Genomic DNA, 24,264 nt, shown 5'->3' with positions numbered 1-24,264 from the left:
TGTGTATGTGTGTATGTGTGTGTGTATGTGTGTATGTGTATGTATATGTGTATGTGTGTGTGTATGTGTGTGTGTATGTGTGTATGTGTGTGTGTGTGTGTGTGTGTGTGTGTATGAGATGTCCTATGTATGAGAGACACAGACGGGGTAGAGAGAGAGAAAAAGCAAATATGGCAAAATGTTAATAATTGTTGACTCTAAGAATTTAGGGGGAGGAAAAGAGTGTATATGGGCATACATTTTGCTATTTTTTCAGCTTTTCTATATGTTTGGAATTGTTCACAAGAAGACTTTGGGAAAGAAAAAATTCAAAAATATTTTCATTAAGGTAACACTTAAATTAAAATCACTATTCCTTAATGCATATTAGTGGAATAATTGCCTTATCTGTGAAATGGGATAAGCAATATCAGACTTATCTAAAAGAAGAAAGACCTATAACGTTTTGAAATCTTATTATTATTGCTAAGGATCTTATTATTATTGCTAAGGGTTGTGATTCAGAGCTTCCTCAATTTAGGAATTCCACTTCCCACTGCCTTGCTTCCATCTCACATTCAATCTTTTATCAACTGAGATTATTCTAAGTAAAATCCTCTTCATTATGTTGTCAGCAATCCATTGCTTGAAAGCCTGGCTCCCCAGAATCCCTTGACTGGTACGTCTTCTCCTAGAATGCTCCAGAAGAAAAGGAGTGTATGAAGATAGTGACTGCACATTAAAATGACTGAAACCACAGTAAATTAGGATGAGATTCTGGGCAGATAAACAGACAGCAGGCTAGGATCATTTGTTTATGCCTTGGACTTCTTTGGCAATCTGTTGAAGCCTGAGATTCCTCAGAATAATGTTTTAAAGCCCAATAATAAGATCCTGTAGCAGATATAATAAGTACTGCAGTTTTGAAGTAGTAAGCATAAATGATATTTTGATATATTTATTGTAACTCTAATGAGATATGCACATATCTGTGACTTCATAGGTATTATAGGTATTACTAGTATTATTGTGATTTTTTTTTTTTTGGCCTACATTCAAAATGAAAAGGAATGCTCAATTTCAGTTAGAGGTTAGTAAAGACAAATAGGTAATATTTTTCTCCAATGAAGAGCATGGCACCCCTTGCTATTCATGGACACTTGCTTAAAGACTTGTACGCAGACTTGTTTTGTATTAAGCTATGACTTCCCCTTATAGCTGATAGGTTTTTATTTGCACATCCTTCGTTTACAAAGATAGTTTTGGTGGCTACGCCATCATTAAACTCATTATTATCATGCTTAAACCTATAGATGTTATCCAGTTCTTCTGTTACATAATTGGAGCAGTAGTGAATTGTCTATCTTAAACTGCATAGCTAACTGACTACATCTCATACTTCATTTGCTTCCAACATAGACTAACCTTAGTGGATGTCCACTATTATTTGAACTTTTGAGATGTTTTTTCTATTTCTAATATCTTAAAATTTCAAAAGACTTAAAATTATGCAACTACAGGGCTCCATATAGATATCTAGCTTGAATTATACACTTTCTTTCATTGATGTCCCTGGACTAAAACATGTTAAATATTTCTAACCGCTGTACTTAAAGTCCATTACAAACTAAGAGTACTGTTGTTAAGTTGAATAGGCATCTTATTTTTCACCTGTGCAATAAATAACTTCTATCTCCATCTAACTCCTGCTAGGCTTGCACTGAGAGTACACTATTGATTAGCAGTAGTTTACAGCCCTTCTATAATTGTTAGGTTAACATATTATTCATAAAATATTATTTTATAATTTTTACTTGATTTGCTACTGGATGTTTAAAAATAGCTATGAGTATATTGGTAGAACCAGCACTTATATTTTATTACATTTTTACATTTCATAAAATTTAAATGATATAAAAATCCTGAGGAAGTATGCCACAAAAGTGATCTCAGTGGAAATTTAAATATGTTAACACTTATTTTTAAAATGTAGCGCGAAATAGACAACTTTAAAAGCTGAGCTTAAAAAAAAAAAACTCAAGGAAGCTGAACTTGGCTTTTTAAAGCACAAAAGTGCAATATTTAATGTAGGTCAACATGTTTAAATGGGAAACTTTTTTCCTAATTATAGCCAAATCCCTAGCTGTAATTAACATAAAATTTGTATAATATTTAACAACAGAGTCAGCATATACCACTTTCTTATAAAATTAGAAAGATCTAAAGTTTTAGAGCTTATCTGGTGAAACAGGCATATTGCTACATCTCTGTTTATAAATTATAATGTGCCTTTAGAGCCCAATAACAGATAACAAGATTTTGAAAATTCAGGTGAATTAGAGTTATCAGAGGGAATATTAATATACTCTATTCAAATACTATATGAGTAAGACATTTAAAACTAGGAAACAATACTTTATATATTATAGAAAAATAATCTTCCAATCGATTTAATCCACTTTATGAATTCTCTCCCTATATGTATATATTTATAGTATGGTATTCAATTTTTTGTTAATTTTCTCATTTCTTACTATTTTAATTTGGATTAGATTCAGCCTAGTTGAGAAATGACATTATACAGATTTATACCTGTTCATACTATAAGCACGTCAGTTACCTAAATAATAACATACTTGTATGATTAATAGAAGAATTTCAATCTGGGAAAAAAGTATATGACCTACCTAAGGAAGCAGTTTAACTACAAAGTTTAGTTCTTTATTTTATCTATCTATAATCAAGAAGATTTTCAAAACCAAGACTTAATACAAAATATCTTTCGATGAGGCTATTATTCTTTAACTTTGGCAAAATGTGTGTGTGGTGTGTGTGTGTGTGTGTGTGTGTGTGTGTGTGTGTGTGTGTTTAGGTCAACTAATGTGTTTCTTTTGTACAAAATATGAATTATATCTACTTTCTGAATAATGTAACATGAATAAAGAGGGAAAGAGGAGGTGAGCAAAGACAATTGACATAATTCTAAAATCTTCTTTTTAATACATCTTAACCAAAGACATTCATCAGTGAGTTGTTCTAGCTTCCTGAATATTAAAATCCACCTATTATATGGATGATGGGTGGGATGCAAGAGCTTGGCAACAGAACAAAGTTTTCATTGCTCATAACAATATTCTCATTTGATAAATAAAGGCCAAGTCTTCCTTTATGAAACAAGACACATTAACATCAACAACTGGAAGCATAATACAAAATCCCATTTATAAACTATCTATGCTTTCCAACTGCAGCACCACTCATTTGGCTTTCTATGCCTTCAGTTCATTCCAAGGGAAATTTAAATGATGATTGAATTTGACGGTAACCTTTCTGAGGTTTTGTTTTCCCCATTAAACTTGGACATTTTGGGCTCAAGTTCCTCTTCAAGAATGTATTCACAAATGTGGTGAAACCAGAGGTAAATATCACTATCACTGTTTTTAGCTTCATAGTCATAATTATAGCTATTTTTAAAACTAAGCAAAGATCTGTCTTTCTTACAAAACAATCATTTATAATTGCTTTTTAAAATCTTCTTGAAAAACAACTGAGATTCAGCTTGAAGTTAAAATATATTGAAGATATTCACCTTTAAGCAATCATGTGTGATTTTTAAAGCAAACTTAAAGTTTAAATAGCAGAAAACCACTAACTAGCAACAAGTATATATTTTAGTATATAAAAAAATAAAAAATTTATTTACTGCTGTTGATTAACGGTTGATGGGTTCCTTACTGTTAGTGCCTTTCACTTGAAGTTAAAATATATTGAAGATATTCACCTTTAAGCAATCATGTGTGATTTTTAAAGCAAACTTAAAGTTTAAAATAGCAGAAAACCACTAACTAGCAACAAGTACATATTTTAGTATATAAAAATAAAAAATAAAAAATTTATTTACTGCTTTTGATTAACGGTTGATAGGTTCCTTACTGTTAGTGTCTTTCACCCTGCTTCTAATCTCTAATGAAATATTTTTTAAGGACAGCTTAAAAAGGTCTGCTAAAATGTTATAATTCCTATTTCATCTGTCACCCTACCTCTTTTTTCTTTCTGACAGCTGTTTGCAGACCTCCTGCCACCGCAGATTCAGGCTCCCCAATTTTTCCTGTAGAATACTGGCATCTGTTTTTGAGGATTGCTGAATTATTTCTTCCCCAGTTGCATTCAATGTTCTGACAACAGTTTGCCGCTGCCCGATGCCATCCTGGAGTTCCTGTAAGATATCAAAAAGGCAAAACAAAAATGAAGCCCCGTGTCTTTTTATTTGAGAAAAGATTAAACAATGTGCTACCACATGCAGTTGTACTGGCAAAGAAAGAAATACAAAAGCTCCATGTGAAAATTTCCCTATGAAACTGACATGCCCCTATCCAAAGGATACAAGACAGAAAGACACCTTTTATGTGTCAGGGAAAAAAGCACCCTCTCGGTTAGCTCCACTTTTTATTTTTGTAAGCTTGTCAGCTAGAGGATGTTATAATGTCCTACAAATCAATTAGTTGGAAACCTTCTCAAGAGCAAATTCGATTTCTTGTCCCCACAAGGATGTTGCATGTTTAACAGCCTATGAAATGTTGTAAAATTTAAACATGAACAAAGTATTTGGGTTTCTTAGTGATTGTGGATAAGAGAGGTGAAAAAGAACAAATATAGTTTAGTCACAGTATTTAAAAAACCTCTAGAGATATTTAAATAAAATTAATTGCTATTTTAGAAGAAAATTTATTTCAAATTCTGTCTACATCAATGTATTTTGCATTATAAGCCACATAAAACTGAGAATTAATTGCTTTCAGGAGCATCCCATCAAGATATCCGTAAGGTACAGTAATAAATTTTAAAATAATCTATAGTCACCAGAACATTTTTTATGATTGTCAAGCTTAAATATTGTTTACTTTCTTTCCTGAATGAAATTTTAAGAGTAAAGTATCAGAAAAATAGTTCAATTGAAAAGGAGAATATTATAACCAAGTACACACAAAAACAAAAATGATTTTTACCATTAAATAAAACTGGCCATTACATTCTATTTAACTTTTTTAAAAAAGATAATCTAGAATTTGTAAGGCAATTAAAATAACATATTAACTAAATATGAACTTTAGAAAATGAAATAATATCTGAGAACTTGAGATACCTACCACATTTAAATCTAAATGACTCAAATCCTTGTGTCACTGACAGAATAATGTCAATATGTAGAAAACTCTCCTAATAGATGTGATTCAAATTCTCTAATATTTTTATATTCTCCTACTCCTTGACACAATAGCAAGCTTATAGTAGACACCAGCACATGCTTGCTAAATGAAGGAGTGAATGCATGTTTTCTGAGACTGAGGTAAAGCTCCCTTAGACTCTCGTTTCACATAAATTTCTTGGCTTTTTTTTTTTTTTTTTTTTTTTTACACTGCATTCAAGCAAAATTATTTTTGAATACTGGAAATTTTGGTAGCATACTAGCAATTCAAATACTCTGTAAATCAGCAAAAAATGATAACAAGGTCATTATTCCAGTGACACAGTGCCTCACAATGAATATAAAACTATGCACAGTTACTGAAGTATTCACAAGCTGTCCTGGCCATACTCTCTTGAATGCCCATGAGATGTGCTCTAGTAAACATGTGATATTTCCTTGTAACTAGTTGGCTTTGCTCCATTGCTTACATCTCACTCTTTACCACCTGTTCAGATCAGTGTTGCATGTGACAGTCATTGCTTAGTAATAGAGACACCAGTCATAACAAACTGTGTCTATGTATGAGGTCGGTGCGAAAGTAATCACAGTTGTTGCCAGTACTTTTATATCATAAATTCCTTGAGGTCAGATATTATGTCTTATTCATGATTGTTTCCTATTGTTTGGCACAATGTCTGGTACATGGAAGGTTTCAATAAGCATTTGCTGAGTGAATGCATGAATTTATGAATAAGGGCAGTGGAGAAAAAGTGGAGGAAGGAAGAGACGAAGGAATGGAGGAAGAAAAGAAGGGAGGAAAGGAGAGAAGTAGGAAGAAAGGAAGGGAGGAAGTTCAGGTTCATCATCACCTTAATGTCATTAGTATTAATACTTATTCCTGATCCTCCTAGAGATTCAAATAAATAAGCACAATTTTCTAGGTCTTAGGCAGTACATAATCTAGTTGAAAAAAATAAGACACAGTTGTAAGTGATAATTTGTTATACTACATACAGTAGGATAAAAAAGCAAGGTGATCAATAATACATGGTAGGCCAGAAGAGGGATGATCTCAGTGAAAAGGATGAGCAGAGGAGACTTCTGGGTACATTTGGAATTTAAAGAAGCATAGGACTTAGGCATATGGAGGGTTAAAGGCAGTGAGAGTGTGGCAGAAGTTAAGGCCTGTGGTGTGCAATCTCCATGATGTGACCAGGTGTATCAAATTGGGCTCTATGTCACTGTATGAGAGCAGGAGTTAGGGGAGGAGTACAGCCCTTGGTGTATATTGGGGCCTGGGCAGAGAACTTGAGACAACGTAAATTATTAAGGCAACATGAACTATTACATGAGAATCACCACTGTTTTGGAATAAACTGGATCATGCAAGCATCAGTGACTACTGAAATGGTAAAAAAAAAAAAAAATTGCCTAAAACATAGACATCAGGGAGGTATTTAGAGGGTAAAGACCATGGCTCATATTTGTTCCTTCATGAGTGTTCAATACTTACAACTATACTTCATACTTTTAAAAAATGCATGGGCACACATCAGATGTATACCATAGCAGTGCTTCTTAGACTTTAATGTGCATAAAAATCTCCTGGAGATCTTACTAAACTGCAAGTCCTGCTTCATTAGGTCCGTGGAGGCACCAAAATTCTGTATTTTTTACAAACTTCAAAAAAAATGCCAATACTGCTGGTCCAGGAATACCACTTTGAGTTGTAAGGTAATGGAGTAAATGCCTTTTGAGTCTTTGTTAAGTAATCAAGGAATTCTTATTCCTGCTTATAATGCCATAAACTAAAGCTGCTGCAGCATTTTTTATCCCAGCCTCTTTGCTTTGTAGTTTTGAACTTGGCCCTTTCCCTTCATGGCTGATGGCTACAGTGACTTTTACAACCTAATTGTAGAATCAGCAATGGTTTTATTATTTCGCTTTCCCAAATAAGAGATAGAATTGAATAGCTAAGAGCGAAGCAATAATTTAAAATTGTTAGATCTAAATCTCATTTATATAGAATCTCAAATCAGGGCTTTCAGGTTTTTTTTTTAATTTTGTGAAAGAAGAGCTCATTAAATAGTCTACTGCATTTGTATGAGGAGGTTTTGCAACCAGGAGAAATATTTACAGTGCATGGCCTGCTCAAGGAGAGTTTTCAGTGATAAAGCATAGAGAGAAAAATAAGGGCTCAAAACAGAAAGTAATAACTTGTACATGGTGTTTTCTGAGCTGGAAAAGATAACATTGGATTTACAAAATTAAATGTAAAATCTCAATCAACTTTATTCACATAGTGAACTACATTAATTAATTTTAATTCTATAGCTTCTAAATATTTTAAGTACTGAATTATTCATTACCAATAAAATTTCCAAGCTTTGATATCATATTAATGTACTGTTGTCATAGTCATTCTTATCTATTTCTCTGGCAATTAACATCTAGTCTTGGTTCTGGACAAAAAGAAAATCATAATTAAATCTGTTGGATTATTCATCACAGTTAGAAAGCTTATTGTGTTTTGATTCCAATATTAAGCATTCGTTTTTTAATAAGAAGTGCATATCTAACTCCCATGGGGAGCTTTTCAAAATATAAAAAGCCCAGAATTCCATTTTAAGTCTACTGAATCAGAATTTCTGAGGACAAAGGTTTATGAAAGAGAGACACTAAAAAAGAAAGGGGAGGTTACAAACATGTGGAGAGAATAGGGAAGCAGGAAGGACATGTAGAATTACTATATTATTTTCAACTTCTCTTCTGCTTTTTAAGTCAAAAGGTATTCCTAAATTATAGAAAATAACACTATTATATATCTAAGTCCTTCAAGTCTGGTCAAATTTGGAGAAGGAAAGAGGAAATACAGGCAAAGACAGAACTGCTACATTTTTATTTTTATACAGGGAAGGATATAAGAAAAAGAAACTACTACCTTTTCTATGAAAGCATTACATACATTTTTTTAAAAAGTCTATTTGTAAAACTTTCCAAAACTGTATGAAAACACAACAGATGAAAAATCAAATGTGACAAATGAAGAAAAGGAATAAGCTAAGAAGCAGTTATAAGAAATTGTACAATGACAAATTGGATGAATTATGTAGGAAACAACTGGCAAAAAATCACAAACTAGGGAACAAAATAGAAAAACAGAAGAGATAAAATGCAATTGGAAGAAAAGATAAATACAGGGAAACAGAGGGAAGAAAAAGGAACCTTCTTTGAACAAGGAGATGTTTCAAGAATCCAATACTGAGATTTACTTGTAATTTTGTTCATGAATTATTTTGAGACAGGTTAATCATTAACCCAGTTTACTGATTGGTGAAGAGAAAAGATGTAATAAAATGAAACTTGAGGAGAGTTGTGAAACTGAGACTTTTATGGTGCAATTTCCTGCAAATATGGTGCTTTTTCTGTTTTTTTTTTTTAATCCTAAGATCATTCTCATTGTCTCTTTGTCAGTGTCAAGAATTCAGGAGTTTGAAATACAGTTCCTGATACTTTTCTCAATGATAAATAAAACTATTTTACCAGTCACGGTAATTATTAGACAATATAGTCAATACTGTTTTCAGAGATTTTAATATGCTTCAGGAAGTATCTTTCAACTTCTATCGGATGATGGATTTTTGTAAGGAAGCAAAATAAATGCACAAATATTCAGGGCATATGCTAAGCCCAGCAACAGGACCCATTCCACTTAGCCTGTCCATAGACTAAGGGATTCCGTCTCGGTGGAAGGTCTGATAACCTTGAGGGAGCATCTGAGGATAGTTAGAACAATTGAAAGACAGCTAAAATTGGGGAAATCCAGCAGTTAGGAAAATGGAGAGAAGGGCAAAATAGTACAGGAAAAAAAACAGTGGAAAAATAGTATAGAAAGGAAACTAGGAAGGATAAGAAAACAGTGAAAATGGCTGAAATAATGGCCTTTTTTTAAATAAAGAAAGAATGGAAGTTACAGGAGGTAAGAATAAAAGTCAAGGAGAGCTCAGAATGAGGAGGACAAGAATCCAGTCTCTATATGAGCTACAAGATAATATCCAAACATGTTAGTACAACAGGGAGCATGGAAAGGACCATTCTCTTCTCCCCAGTGCCTTCTCAGCCACTTCTCCTCACTTTCGAGCTTAGCTCCAACACCAAGTAAAACTGAGTAACTTTCTACTTCCTTGACGATACTGTTAAGCTGTGTAGGACAAATTCGTTTAATAGTTAGCATAAAAGTGCCCTCTTTCTAGAGGCCTTTTAAGAGTTCTAGGGGAACTAAGTGCCCCTCCTTTGCATAGGTATTTATAAAATATTTCTGTTTGTGTCATTTTCATATGTATTGGACTTTACAGCAAGACCGAACGAGGGCTTTCTTCTCTTGAACAGAAAATACGTCTCTAAATTTGAACTGCACTGCAGATTCAACTTTTAGTTAAGGACCTCCAGATCTTTTATTAGCAATTTGCAAGTAACTCAGTCAAATAAAAAGGTCCTGTCTTGTGTTATTCACAATAGTAAAGACATGGAATTCACCTAGTTGTGAAGCAATGGTAGATTGGATAAAGAAAATGTGGTACATATACACCATGAAATACTACATAGTCATAAAAAGAATGAAATCATGTTCTTTGCAGAAGCATGGATGCAGTTGGAGACCATAATCATAAGCAAATTAATGCAGGAACAGGAAAAACAAATACTGTATGTTCTCACTTATAAGTGGGAGCTAAACATAGAGCCTACATGGATGTAAATATGGGAACAACAGATACCGCAGACTAGTAGAGGTGGGAAGAAGGGAGGGTGCGCATTGGTTGAAAAACCACCCATCAGGTACTATGCTCACTATTTGGGTGATGATATCTGTACCCCAAACCTCAGCATCATGCACAATCCCCCTTGTGACAAGCCTGTATATTTTCCCCCGTATATAAAATAAAAATTTGATTATTTTAAAAACGAACAGTCTTTACAATGAACAATCAGACATAGAATGCATCTTTGTAGCCTGCTCTTTCTCCTATCTTTTTTTTTTCATTTCAGTAAACATTTATTGTACCTTACTAATATAAATGCTGAAACCATATAAATGTTTGTGTTTGTTCGTTACAGGAACTAGAGTCAGGAGCAGGCCTTGTTAGATTTCATTTAATACTGTCTTTTTCCTGTGAGGTATAATAGTAGATATGCTCTTGGTACGATTTCCCATCTGCTCCTGATAATGGTTGCTATAAAAGAATAATGAGAATTCCTTCTATTCCTTCTAAAACTAGAAATAGACTTTCTTTTCCAAAGCAAACATCCTGCCAATGAACTGAAGGAAAAGTATGTACAGTAGCAATTTATTTTAATGGGACATTTACCTAATATCAAATTACAATGAAATTTCCTTTCGATGTATTTATCTTATTCACATCAGTTATATATATGTATATATATATTTGTTATTATCATTGTTATTAATGTGTATACCAAAATGAATTCATCATAAAGAGCTTTAAGTACTAAATGTTTTGTAAGGGTATCTTGGGTTGTTTTTCTTTCTCCTCCAAGAAATGATGCCCTGGGCCAAAAAAAAAAATCATATATTCCTCAATTTCAAGCAGAGATTCAATACAGTGCTACCTAAAGTGAGGAAAATATATTTATGTTAAAGTTTTGCCCTCCGACACTGAGGGCTACATTTTAAGTCTGGCCCCAGACATGTTTTGGCATTAGAACTTTGTTTAATAATTTGAATGCCTTTAGGTGGGGTATGAATGCATTCAAATCATTCTGTAAAGGCATTTGAATTGGTGGCTCTTGCTTTAAAGAAAACTGTTGTTACAAAGTACAGAATTTTGCAAAGCGAATAGGTTTTACTTTGTTAAAATAAATGTTAGCTCTCTCTAAAGTTCATGGATTTATTTAATGCTTCTTGCCTTCTAACTTATTCATGAGAACTTCAGGACAAATAGAAAACATTTAAGGGCTGTGTTTTTGTCTCCATTTACTTAGATTTGTTAAGAAAACAAATTGGCCTTTCTCCGATACAAAGGCATCTTGTTCACAGCCGTACTTGCTTTCTTATTAAGTAATCCTGGTTATAGAACACACGACTTCAGGCATAAAATTATTTCTACATAATTATTAGCATGATTCTGAACACATTAAATGTTTCATTGTGGAACATACTGCATGTAACTCAAAAAACACTGTCTCAGTACATAATATTCCAAAGGAGGCATACATCATTTTAAACTTTCTAATTTCTCTTCTTGCTAGAGGTATTATTAATTTGGAGCCACATAAATAATTCTTCAAAAGTCATTTGGCAGGTAGAGGGTGATACAATATGTATGTGTGCATAGAGAAAAAGACACCAAAATTGTTTTTTCCAAAATAAGACTGTGTAATTAAACTTGATTATAGACTGGGAATATTTGATTGAAAGATCTAATGTCATTGGTTCTAAAACCCTGTAATTCTCTACTGGTATTTGCCATGCCTATATTTTCACTCTGTAAGTCAATTATTGATTGGATACCTCCTATTATCCAGACATTGTGGAAGGTGCTGGTCATCATTCTCTGCAGGAGGATGAATGGATTGGAGGAGCCCTGGATTAGAAGTAAGGAGACCAAGTAGGAGATATCATGGTAGTTAAAGTGAGGAAAGATGGTCGCTTGGATCAAGGAGGAGTCAGTGGCAGAAATGGAGAGAAGTGCATGGAACCAAGTGATATTTGGAAAGTAAATACACAGGACTTAATGCATTGAGGATAGAAACAAAGGAGAGAGTATCAATCAGACAGTTGAAGATACTGGTCTGGAACACAGAGGAAATATTAGGACTGAAAATATAACTGAGAGCATTATTGGCAGAGCTATGTCTAAAATTTATGATGTGAGTTTTGTTCCAAATGTGTTTGAGTCCCTTATTTTTGTTGAAATGATTCTGGGCAAACTCAAAGCTAGCAATCATAATCCAAACATATTTTGGGAATCCCTGAGTGTCTGCATGATGACTAATTTTGTCATTATTGACATTTGCTACATCTAATATGTATTATTTTCATTTGCTGGCAGAGAGATTAATATCACAATTAGCATAATGTGGAAAATTGAGAGGCCGTATGATTCTCCACAAATTTGAAGAAGATAGAATATTGTTTTGATGAAGCTGCTTATGTTTTCCTACCCTAACTCCCACCCATCTATTAGTAAAAAAACAATGGTCAAAGATGATTTCAAAATATATTTTGAGAAAGTGTTGTGCTGTAAGAGAACAGAATTAAGCTTGTTCCTTAATACACTTCTATTCTGTGTTCACAAGAATTCCATGGGCTTTTGCTATGGCATAGTCTTTAAATGCTGTCTAATGAAGGTAAATTGTTCAATGCAGTCAGTGTTCTCTTCAGTGTGACTGACTCCAACAAATATTTAATTTAGGGTAACTAGTAGGTGCCTGAAGTTTTACAATGATAAATAAGCTGTATTTTCTTGTCAACACTCTCAGTTTAGTGGGGACAGCCTAGAAAATGCTGTGTTACAATATAACTATGGCAATTGCTTTGAGAACAAGATAGATCGATGATGTTGGCAAAATGGTAAGGGGAAGAAACAGACAAGTTGAGGTAATTATTATTATAAAGGCCTTAAAGACAGTCTTTTCCCATTTTCTATATCACCAAGCACGGCGCTGAGCACTGCTCAGCTTAATAATTGCTTAAGAAATATTTGTTGATAAATTGAGCAGAAGACTAAGCAAAATATTGTGATCTTCTTGATTGCTTTCTCATTCTGGAAAGGTTCAAAAGTAACTTTTTGAAATCTATACCACAGCCTAGAGTGAAAAAGAGACATTTAAAAACAATTGTGTTTTTATCAAAGTTTCATCTCCTACCACAAGTAACAAGTTATTAAGGAAAGCATTCATTTCTCAGGCTCTTGAGAACACAAAGGCCTAGAAATACGATAAAGAGGGATCAAAACAGATCTCTGTGTCTAACATCAATTAATTGATTTTGAGCATTTAGCTTAGATTACAGAACCCCCGAGACATCAGCTAACAATCCACATCTAAGCACATGTTGGCCATCACTAAGCTTTATATGTCCCTCTTGCCAAGTTATACAGGCATTAAACACAAATTACTCTTTTTTCCCCCCAAGCCTTAAGTTCTGAGGTTAGGTTTCTTATTTTCCAACTCATTATCTGTTGTATGGTAATACTCCTCTCCTTCGTGAAATTAGATGAGAAGAGGTGATGATAAAAACAATTGTGCATTTCTTGTTGACTGAGCATGCCCTCTGCAAATAAAAAAAAAATGCACAAGAATGGATTCTCTCTCCATTATCAGTACATTGTACACTATCAATGATCTGTATTTTATTGAACAATATACAAGGCAGAGGAACCTAAGGATAAAGCAGACAAATGACATAAGCAAGTCATCTGTTAGATTTTTCTCAATGATTCATGTGAATATCTAAAAGGTTAGGGATAGTTGTAAAAAAGTGGTGAAAACTATAGGTTTTACTTTCTTATCAATCTAGCTTGTATGAAGGAAAAGATTAAATTATCAAATGTAAATCTTTTCTAATTTTTTCTCCCTAGGAACGCTTCCCTCTGAAGCTACCACGTAGCATTTCAGGACCTTTTCATTTGACTGAAACCTCAAAGGAAATATTTTCAAGCCAACATCTACATCACTCCCAAAACTGGCTTCTTATATTCATTACATTATTTATTTGAATGACATCTGTATTTTCCAGTATGGATACCACCAGTTCAATTGTGTTTTGTCTCTTTTTTATCATTCCCCCAATCCAAATTCCATTTTACTGATACTAATTGTTATACTTCTTGCCTAGTTAATTCCATCATTATCGCTTTTCCTCCAGCCTGGTTATTCATTACATTTCACCTATGTTATGAATACACTCTACTAATTGTTTCCTCTCAAACTTGTTCACTGCATAACATTCTACACAATCTTCCCAGATTAATCCTCCAGATACACAGTTCTTCTGGTGGATTCCCTGCTCCAAAATTTACACTGAATACTCTGTGCCTGCCTATTGAAGCCCAAATAGCTTATATAACATTCAGAATCTCATAGCATCCCTGAGAGATACCTTTTTAGGCTTCTTTCAATGACTTTCCGAGTCTTCATCCATGTTTTAGCACAATTAGATAATTCACCCTGATGTCCTGGTCTTTCTCCAGACCTTCGACTATTCTCCATCCTCCATCATGTGTGTCTTTATCTCTACTTATGTAATCCTTTCATTTCAATTTACTAGACCATGAGATTCATGAGAACAGGAACTATAATCTTTTCTCACTCTAGTGCCTAGTAAAGTGTTGCTACCTGGTAGTGCTCAAAACATTTTTGTTAAATGGATGAACATGTGCCCCAAATACTATCTCTATTGTGAATACATTTTCAAGCAAAAGTTATTTATCCTATTAAATCATACTGTACTTGAACTGTATCTACTTTACTGTTTTACATAGTCTATAAAAATTAAATTTTGTTATGATTATTATTAGAGACAAGGACTCATTCTGTTATGCAAGTTCGAGTGCAGCGGTACAATCATAGCTCACTGTAGCCTCCAACTCCTGGGCTCTAGTGATCCTCCACCTCAGCCTCTTGAGTAGCTGAGACCACAGGTGCATACCACCACACCCAGATAATTTTAAAAAATTTTTTGTGGAGACAGGGTCTCACGTTTTTGCTGAGGCTGGTCTTGAACTCCTGACCTCAAACAATCTTCCCACCTTAGCCTTCCAAAGTGCTAGGATCATAGGCATGAGCCACCATGCCCAGCCTAAATTTCATTATTTTGATTGAAAATTTATGATTGTCTTTAATTCAGGGACATTGTCTTCTTTACCTTTGAGGTTTCCACCATGCTCATCAGTTAATTTTTTTTTTTTTTTTTTTTTTTTTTACTAAATGACTAAATGAGTGACTGAGTTTCTTTTACTGGTAGGTGGTGAAACTGCAGAATTTTTGTGCACTTTGAAGGAATCTCTAAGAGTATAGCACATTTCAAATGTTCTGCACTTTATATTAGTGGTGGGGATGCCAGAGAACAGAGCTTTTACAAAGCTAATGCAATGCTGCTCAAGCAGCAACACTGCATTCTAGTAGACTCCTCAGATAAAGGAAAAAGAAACAAAACAGGAAAATGTCTGTCATTCCCAGTCTTCAAGTTATATGAGTGACTTCAAAATGATACTATTTTCACCCAATAATCATAAAGGTACAATCTTGAACAACATAATCTATATGAATGTCCAATAAATCCATGAAAAGATGCTTAATAGTGCTAGTAATCAGAGGAATACAAGTTAAAACCACAACAAGATACTACTTCATATTCTATAAAATGGCAAAAATTAAAATGACTGACAAGACCAAACATGGACAAAGATGTAGAGTAACTGGAACTCTCAGTCATCACTGGTGGCATTGTAAAATGGCACAACCACTTCAGAAAACTGTTTAGATACTGTTTGACAATATCTCATAAAGTTAAACATTTGACCCAGTCATTTCACTTCTACAGAGTTACTCAAACTAAACTAAAACATATGCTCACAAAATGGCCTGTACACAAATGTCCACAGAATCTTTATAATAGCCAAAAACTGAAAGCAACCTGAAATGTGCATCAAAAGGAGAATAAATTGTGGTATATCTATACAATGGAATATTAATCATCAATAAAGGAATGAACAATTGATACATTTACATGGATGAGTCTCAAAAGTAGTACGCTGATCAAAATAGTACATATTGTATGATTTCATTTATATAAATTTTTAAAAAGACAAAACTAATCTATGGTGATATAAATCAGAAGAATAGGTGCCTATTGGGGCTGGGAACTGACTGGAAGGTAGCATGAAAAAGCTTTCTGAGGTAATGGAATTTTTTTTTTTTTAATTGAGGTGTCACTTTTTCAGTGGGACCACTTGACAAAAGTTAACAGATTGAGGATTTAATATCTATACTCACTTATACGCCTGCCACAGTCACATCCAGTAAGAAAGCATGGAAAATATATTAGATGGCAGAATCTGAACATTATACAAAGTATCTTGACAGATTGAAATTCTCAACTAAATATGACAGGTTGAAATGTTATGTAAGAACAAACTCTTCCTCCTCTCCCAAATAAGTCTGTTTCATCTTATACAAAATTTTACTTCAATTAAGACATAAAAACAGTATCATTTTTGACCGCTCTCCTTACTTACACAATACCTTAGCCATGCTAACAATCAGGGCATCCAACAAATCTAAGTACTTTCTCTCTCTTACTTCACACAGTACATGTGGACTCTCCTTATGCAAGAAAAGAACTGAAATAGGCTGATTGCCAAACCTCAGTCATTTGCAGACAGAAAAGGGTTCCGAAGACTAATCAGATTATACGGGAACAGACTTCGTGAACCATCAGGGATATTACACAATTCACTCTTTTATCCCCACACAAAATGATCAATTTAGACAATCTATAAGACGAGTCAAGTGGCATCTATCTTTCAGGAACGTGTGTGTATGTGGGGGAGTATGTTCATTAGATTAAAAAGGAAAAAGTGTAGTGATCCAATGATCTTGAATTTAAAGAGAAAATGGCTCAAGAAAGCCTGCAAAAGCTCTTTCGAATAAAATTTTGACAAGATAAAGGCAAATCATTCCAGTGAGTATAAAACAATGGGTGGTGTCTAACAAGATGTGTGCCACTGTATAGACAACCTCAAAGGTGCTCAGATTCTAATGGAGTATGAACATGGGAAGAAATGAGGGACAGAGAACTGAGGGCAAATATTGGAAGAACAACATAGAAGTGTACAAACAATGAGGAAATGCTGAGCTTGGAATGAATTGAGGCTTGTGACAATGTTAAAGACAACATTTAACTTCCATTTGGAGGAAGAAGAACCAGAAAGATGAAGGTTCACTGATTGGGGCAGAAGAGAGAAGGTTAGGGATAGAGATGACACAGAAAGCAACAGCGCACAGCTCCTTTTGCTTGTCTCCTCCGTCAAGGAGAATGTTCATCAGACTGGAAAAGGCATAACCGTATAAGGGAAATGAAGCCCAAAATAGGTGAGGGAATTTTAAAAGAGCACCTTGCTGCTCTAAATGAGCTAAAATCTCTGGCCCTGGACCAATAACATTCTAGGGAAATGAGAGAACTTGTGCAATACAGTCCTACCCCACTCTCAGTAGTCTTTGAGGAACTATGTTAACACTGCAGATAGGCAAATGTCATCCCAATTTTTAAAGGCAGGAAGAAGTTACTGTGACTGTGTTCTATCTATTCCTGCTAAAGAGCATTTCTGGATGATGGAACAAGGAGCAAACAAACACTTGTTAACAAAGACAACGTGGAGGCAGCTAATTTGAGTTTGTATGACAACTTGTTCTAACACTAGACAAGTGTGCCTGTGTTTGCAGTTGAATCTCTTTTGCAGTATGAAAATTGAATTTCACATTTCTAAACAACTTAAAAATAACTTCTTTTTTTTCCCAGCTAATAAAAGTTAAATTTTCTTAAAATGAAAGAACCATATAAATAATGAATTGTGTTCGATTGTACAAGAGCAGCATGACATCCAGTTGCCCACCACCTGAAAAACTGTGAGGCCCTCTGGCAAACAATGGACAGAGACAATGATGTGATACATGCACCATTTTCTGTATTTGACATGGTGACAATGTGTCTCCTTTCTACAAGAACAGAGCAAGAGGAAATAACATTGCAGAATAGTTGAGGAATCTACACAGGAGGGAGTCTTCTGAAAAGAGATTTAGACTGGATCAATATCTAGAAAAATGTTGAATTTTTCAAATATGACATCATTATTTACATTTATTCTTTTGGTTTTCTTCTATCACTTTCAATGTATTTTTATAATGAAGAGACATACATTTATGATCAGAAAAAAATAACCCTATACACATTTGAGAAATAAACTGATGTAATCTTAGCAAAACAAGGTATTTTTTCTGGATTTCTTTTTTATTCAAGAGTGAGAGAATAGATAAAATAGTCTTTCCCAGTACTGTATTTTCATTATTAAAATATGATATTTTAAAATAAAGTTATCATATTTTATCTACTATGGTATCAGCACCTGCAGACACAATTTACTACCATATTTGCATTAGTAGATATTACTAAAGTTTTAATAGATATGGCCATATATAGTGGGTAAAATATATCAAAAATCATAAATAACATTTTATTCTTTCTCATGTAACATTATTAAGCTCCTCTAATATAATTTCAGAGCTTTCGTTAATGGTATTTTTCTACACACTAGTTTTGAATAAATTCATGTCTACCATGAACTCTATAGGGAGAAAGGTTGTTAAAAATGTTGTTACAAGTTCCATAAACTTAGTTTACTTGATATCTTATAAACATACTGTCTTTTGCAAAATAGAGATTAATACCGAAATCAGGAAAGCTTAGAATTATTAAGACAGATGTATTGTAAGGAAATAAGGGAAAATTGTTCTAATTTTGTTTTGACATTCAGAATATAAAGATAATAGGTATTATCATGATGTGAACATGTTCCACCAAAACTCCCATTCAGGCTGGGCGCGGTGGCTCACGCCTGTAATCCCAGCACTTTGGGAGGCTGAGGCGGGTGGATCACAAGGTCAGGAGATCGAGACCATACTGGTTAACACGGTGAAACCCCGTCTCTACTGAAAAAAAGAAAAAACAAAAAAACAAAAAACAAAAAACAAAACAATTAGCCAGGCGTGGTGGCTGGCACCTGTAGTCCCAGCTACTTGGGAGGCTGAGGCAGGAGAATGGCATGAACCCGGGAGGCGGAGCTTGTCATGAGCCGAGATTGCGCCACTGCACTCCAGCCTGGGCAACAGAGCGAGACTCCGTCTCAAAAAAAACAAAAACAAAAAAAACCAAAAAACACAACTCCCATTCAATACCATTCTTTTTCCATATATACTTACTTTTCCCCCCCTTATCCTTGGCCTTAATACAAAACTTCAGTTTATATCTCCCCTGGTTTTGTTTTCTATTAATATTTCATTTATAGCTTGCAATTTTGTTACATACTGCCCTAATCCTATGTGGATTGAAGAAGGGTATAAATCGATAAAACTTAAAACTCAGTTTGCTCCTTTAAGCAATATAGATATTTTAATTAATAAACACAAACGAATAAGGTTTTGTATTCTACATTTAAAGAAATATCACACTGTCAATGTGAAAAGAAATTCGTAAGGAAAAAAAAGAACAAAGATCAATCTGGGACACTGGCAATACATTCCAGATTCAGGAACAACAATTTAAGTATCTACATACTCATCATTTCTGGTATGATCTTTTGTTAAAACCAGGAAAGGCATTTACCATACAGAAATGTTGATTTTATCAAGCAGATCAAGACATCATTAATACTATACCAAAGAATAACTGCAATTATCTTATTGTGATAATTTCTTGCTTTTATATACTTCATAAACTGCTATCAGATGATTATTCCATTTGAGATCCACGTAAAGTATAAGGTCAGAAAAATGTGTTATTCCTATGGTAAAGACAAGTAATTGGGGGTCTAAAGATTTGTCCGAGTTGTCCTGCAGATAAAAGTCCCAGGACCAGGCCCCAGACTGTTATCACATTTCAGTGAGATTCCCATTATTTAGTACTGGCTCTTTTCTGACTCAAATACTTAGATATTAAAGAGATCTGCAGAGACAGGAAAAATAGAAAATACAAAAAACTGGCAAATTGTGCACGTTTAAATCCTTGTGAAAATAATAAACCAAATACTTTATAATTATAGATCTTTTTTGGTAGAAAAAAGATGATTTGATACTGACTTTCCTATTAAACATCTATTTTGTCTTTCATTTTGATAATGCTGTTATATTCAGTTAAATATAATCATTATGTGAATAAACAATGTAGATCAAAAAAGAATGAGAAATATCAACTGAGAATATGTTTGAAGCTGATTTAAAGAGGACAACAGCATCCCTAGATTAGATTACATGTTTTTGTAAAGCTGCTATATTAGAATGTCATGCTGACATGATTCTTGATCATGTGTTTAATGGGTAAAGTATGCATAGTGAACATTTGTACAGAACTCATCACATCTAATTTTCCGTTTTCTTTTGATACACGAAGGTAAATGATGCAATTGTGGTATTTCTGTTGTTAAATTTAATGAAAATTCTGTCACTATCAATCAAATAGATATTTTCTCGTTTGTTGTCCAAACAAATATGTTCAAAAGTAGTTCATTTTTATTGAAAAGTCTTGTACTCACATGACGGAAAAAAGAAAAAAAAAACACGAACAAGGCTTTAATTTCTTTCACATGCACTTGCTTGCAAGACATACACTGGAGATGAGGGGAAGTTTAGTTTTATATTTATGTAATTCAGCTTATGTAGACAGACCAGGTGTTATAAAAATGGACAGATTTTTAAACTAGTATGTTTCAATAAATAATATCAGCTAATCTTCAGCAATGAATATAAACATGTGTAATCCTTCTCTATAAAAATACAAGGTTGACTGGGGCTCATCTGAAGTGTTGCTGCAACAGTGTGATGTCTGTTCTGGCCAAGAGTATGTAGGATGATTTATCTCAATATGTTTTTGCAGTAATAGGTCATACCGAAATAATGATGGGACAACAAATCACATTGTATGCCATACAAAGAAATGATATATGAAGAATAATTTAATTCCCAAGTATTTAAAATTGATATTTTATTTTGAAGATCACCATAGAATTAGAAACAATGTAAAAGAATAGACCTGGGAATAATAACTATAATTTCTTTCAAAAAGAGAATTCATAAAAATAGAAATCAAGGACTCAGAGAAGAACCATTTATAAACATTAAAATATTACCTTCTGCCATTCCTAATTTAGCATATGAAGGTAACTTTTTAAAATCTCTGCTGTTCATAACTGAGAGCCAGAAACAAAACTTCTGCATGATGATTAAGTGTTCTTTGTACATAGCAACATTATCTCCTTGCGAATTTTAACAATATTAAGGAACATATGCCCCACTCTCCAGAATAAACAGTTGTGTAGAAGAAAATGCTTTGAAAAATTGTCTTCTTAAAATATGAAAATCAACATTTAGGAAAATATTTATGTCGCTTCTACATAATAGCCTTTGGGTAAGTATGGATTAACTTGACAGAGGTCTTACACGCTTAAACATCGACATTTAAATTTTGATTGACAACCAACATTAGCGCTTTCGTTTTAGATATTTAAATGTAGAGAAGTAACATTTGCCTGCAAGACAGAGCAAATGAATTAATTTGTTCAATAAATATTTATTGAGTGTATTGCATCCTGCATCAGACAGTTCTTGAACTTAGGCATTTCACTGCAGGTGTAGACAAACAATAAACAAACAAATATACACATACATGCAATAAACACATATTGTGGTAATAGCGACAAAATAAAATCATGGGATGCTTTAACAGAGAATAATGGAGAAGAATAATGGAGACTAATAATGCTCAATAATTGAGGATTTGCTAGATTATGGTGTAACTTTCGATGAAGTGAGCTGGAAAGGCTTTGAAGATGAAGTTACTGAAATGGGAGATGCACAAAGAATAATAGAATTAACCACTTATCCAGATGGAGAAAATAGGATGTATGAAGCTTCTGAGTCAGGAAAGAACTTTGTATGTCTGAATATAAAGAAGCTGAAAGAAAACAAGAATGGTTGGAGCCCCTTGAGTGAAGCGAGAGTGGAATGAAATCAACTTAAACATACAGATTCATGTACATGGATGTTCACTACAGTGACCAAAATTTGGAAGCAGTCCAAAGGCCCAATAATTGGATAATAATTATTTACAATCATATCTGGGATTTTACTGTATTGTATTCCATTTTAAAATGACACATAAAATATCAAATAATTTTAATTATTAAATATCAGGGAAATATGAAATAAAAGATAAAATGTTTTTGTACAATACTACTTGCTAATGGGACAAAACTCAAGAAAACATCAAAAGGTTGAAAACAAAGGTAAAACCTTTTAAGAAGGCAACCTATGGGAGAAAGATTATAGGTGTTTTTACTTTTTTTTTTTTTTTCTGAGATGGAGTCTCACTCTGTCGCCATGCTAGAGTACAGTATAATCTCGGGTCACTGAAACCTCCGCCTCCTGGGTTCAAGCGATTCTCCTGCCTCAGCCTCCCGAATAGCTGGGACTACAGGCATGCACCACCATGCTCAGCTAATTTCTGTATTTTTAGTAGAGACGGGTTTCACCATGTTAGCCAGGATGGTCTCGATCTCTTGACCTCATGATCCACCCACCTTTGTCTCCCAAAGTGCTGGGATTACAGGCGTGAGCCACTGCCCCCAGCTGTTTTAATTTAATACTTTTGTGCATTTTCAAACTTTTCTATACTGAACTTTAAAAAGTATAAGCAAAAATGAAAAATAAAGTGAAACCACCATATTGCCTTTCTCCTGAAATATTAAAAAATAAACTAAAATGGGCACAAAACAAAAACTACAGTATTCCTATATGCATGTTCACATTGAGAAAAACAGTGAGACAAAATGTTTGAATCCTGGTAACTATGATAGAAACAGAGTGTGCCTATATGCACGTGTGTGAAGGGAAAGGTATTCTCTATCAATTATCTATATTTTTCTATTTATCATTTATCTATCATCTATTAGTTATCTATCAGTTATCTATTTTATCTATCATCTGTTTACCATCTAGCTGTGTATCATAAATAGAAGACATTTACATTAATATTCACTATCGATCTATGATCAAAAATCACTATTGAATTGTTTACAAAACTCAGCATGCTTTGCCAAACAATTAAGACCTTTATTTGTATTCATAAGTTTAAATGAACATTTGGCGAAAAGATTTAGCTGACCACTACACTTGAATCCATTTGCTCATAATCTTCTTCTGACGTAAGAAAAGAATGACAAAATCACAAACATATTCAAGCACTCCAAGCTCTCCCTCTGTGTTACATCTATTCTGCCTTATTCAAGAACATCATTTTGTAAAAGAAATATAAAGGTGACAATAATGTTTATACAATTACTAATTCTTTTGAAAAAGATATTTTAGTAGTAACTCCCACCTGTTTTTATTTTCCAGTACACATCTAAATAAGTACTTTATGAAAAGCAGACACATACTGCCTTGTTTGAGAAAACAAACTACATGTGGAAAAGGACTACATAAAAAACTTATTAGATCGATTTCTAAATTTAAGAGAAATTTGTGCTTTATCATGATACGGCAGGTGCTTGATTTGATACAAAGTCCAGAGGAGTAAGATTTAGAAGGTACAATAACTTGTCCATTTATCAGTTATGCGACTTTGAGCAAGTCTCTTGATCTCCTTTAGATTATTCATTTGTGGGGTTTAATACATAATTTTACCACCTAGTGTTGTTGTGGATAAAATTACATGAGTATCTAGTCCTCACGTTTTAAGTTTCTTCTTTTACTGCTCCATGATGCACTGTTGATAAGATTTTCAAAAATTATACACATATATATTTTTATTTTATTGTATACATAAAATTCAAAAATTATATATTATATATACACATATATATTTATTTTCAGGACAAGTTTTTATTTTGAAATGTGAGATACTGGTAGAACATGCTGGGGGTAGTAACTCAGGCCTTAAATTACAAGTGGTAATAATTTGATCCAAAAGCAGTACAGTATTGCAAGTTATTCATTGCCTTTTCATCAATTTTTAAAGATTTGGGTTCCAGCAAGGAGAATGACAAACGATGATGTAGCCAGGTTTCCAGGGCTTTCTTTGCAAATAAACAATGCTTGGTTTTGATTTTGCCAAATATTAATTCAGACTAAGCTTTCCCCACATACGTATGTGCACTGGATCAGAAATGTTTTTCCATGCCTTTAATATCAGGGAATGGATTTTTGACCAGCATAAGGTTTATTTCTGGATCAGTTTCCCCCTTCTGTGAAATGGCAAAATGTTTGCTACATTACATAAAAGATAAACTCAGCCTTAGACCAAGGCA

At 33.6% G+C, this 24,264-nt stretch overlaps 1 protein-coding gene across 1 annotated transcript in view; it reads right to left on the bottom strand.

Moving 5' to 3' along the window:
* Positions 1-24,264, bottom strand: part of DMD (dystrophin) — a 2,170,472-nt gene that overhangs the window by 871,561 nt on the left and 1,274,647 nt on the right. The window contains exon 45 of the mRNA XM_011957103.1: positions 4,020-4,195. Within this exon, the coding sequence (XP_011812493.1) occupies positions 4,020-4,195 (176 nt within the window). The remainder of the gene's footprint in view (positions 1-4,019; positions 4,196-24,264) is intronic.

Source organism: Colobus angolensis, unplaced genomic scaffold (genome assembly GCF_000951035.1).
Source record: "Colobus angolensis palliatus isolate OR3802 unplaced genomic scaffold, Cang.pa_1.0 Scaffold434, whole genome shotgun sequence".
NCBI lineage: Eukaryota > Metazoa > Chordata > Mammalia > Primates > Cercopithecidae > Colobus > Colobus angolensis.
The sequence above is the reverse complement of the archived record's forward strand: the minus strand, read 5'-3'. Positions and strand labels throughout refer to the sequence as shown.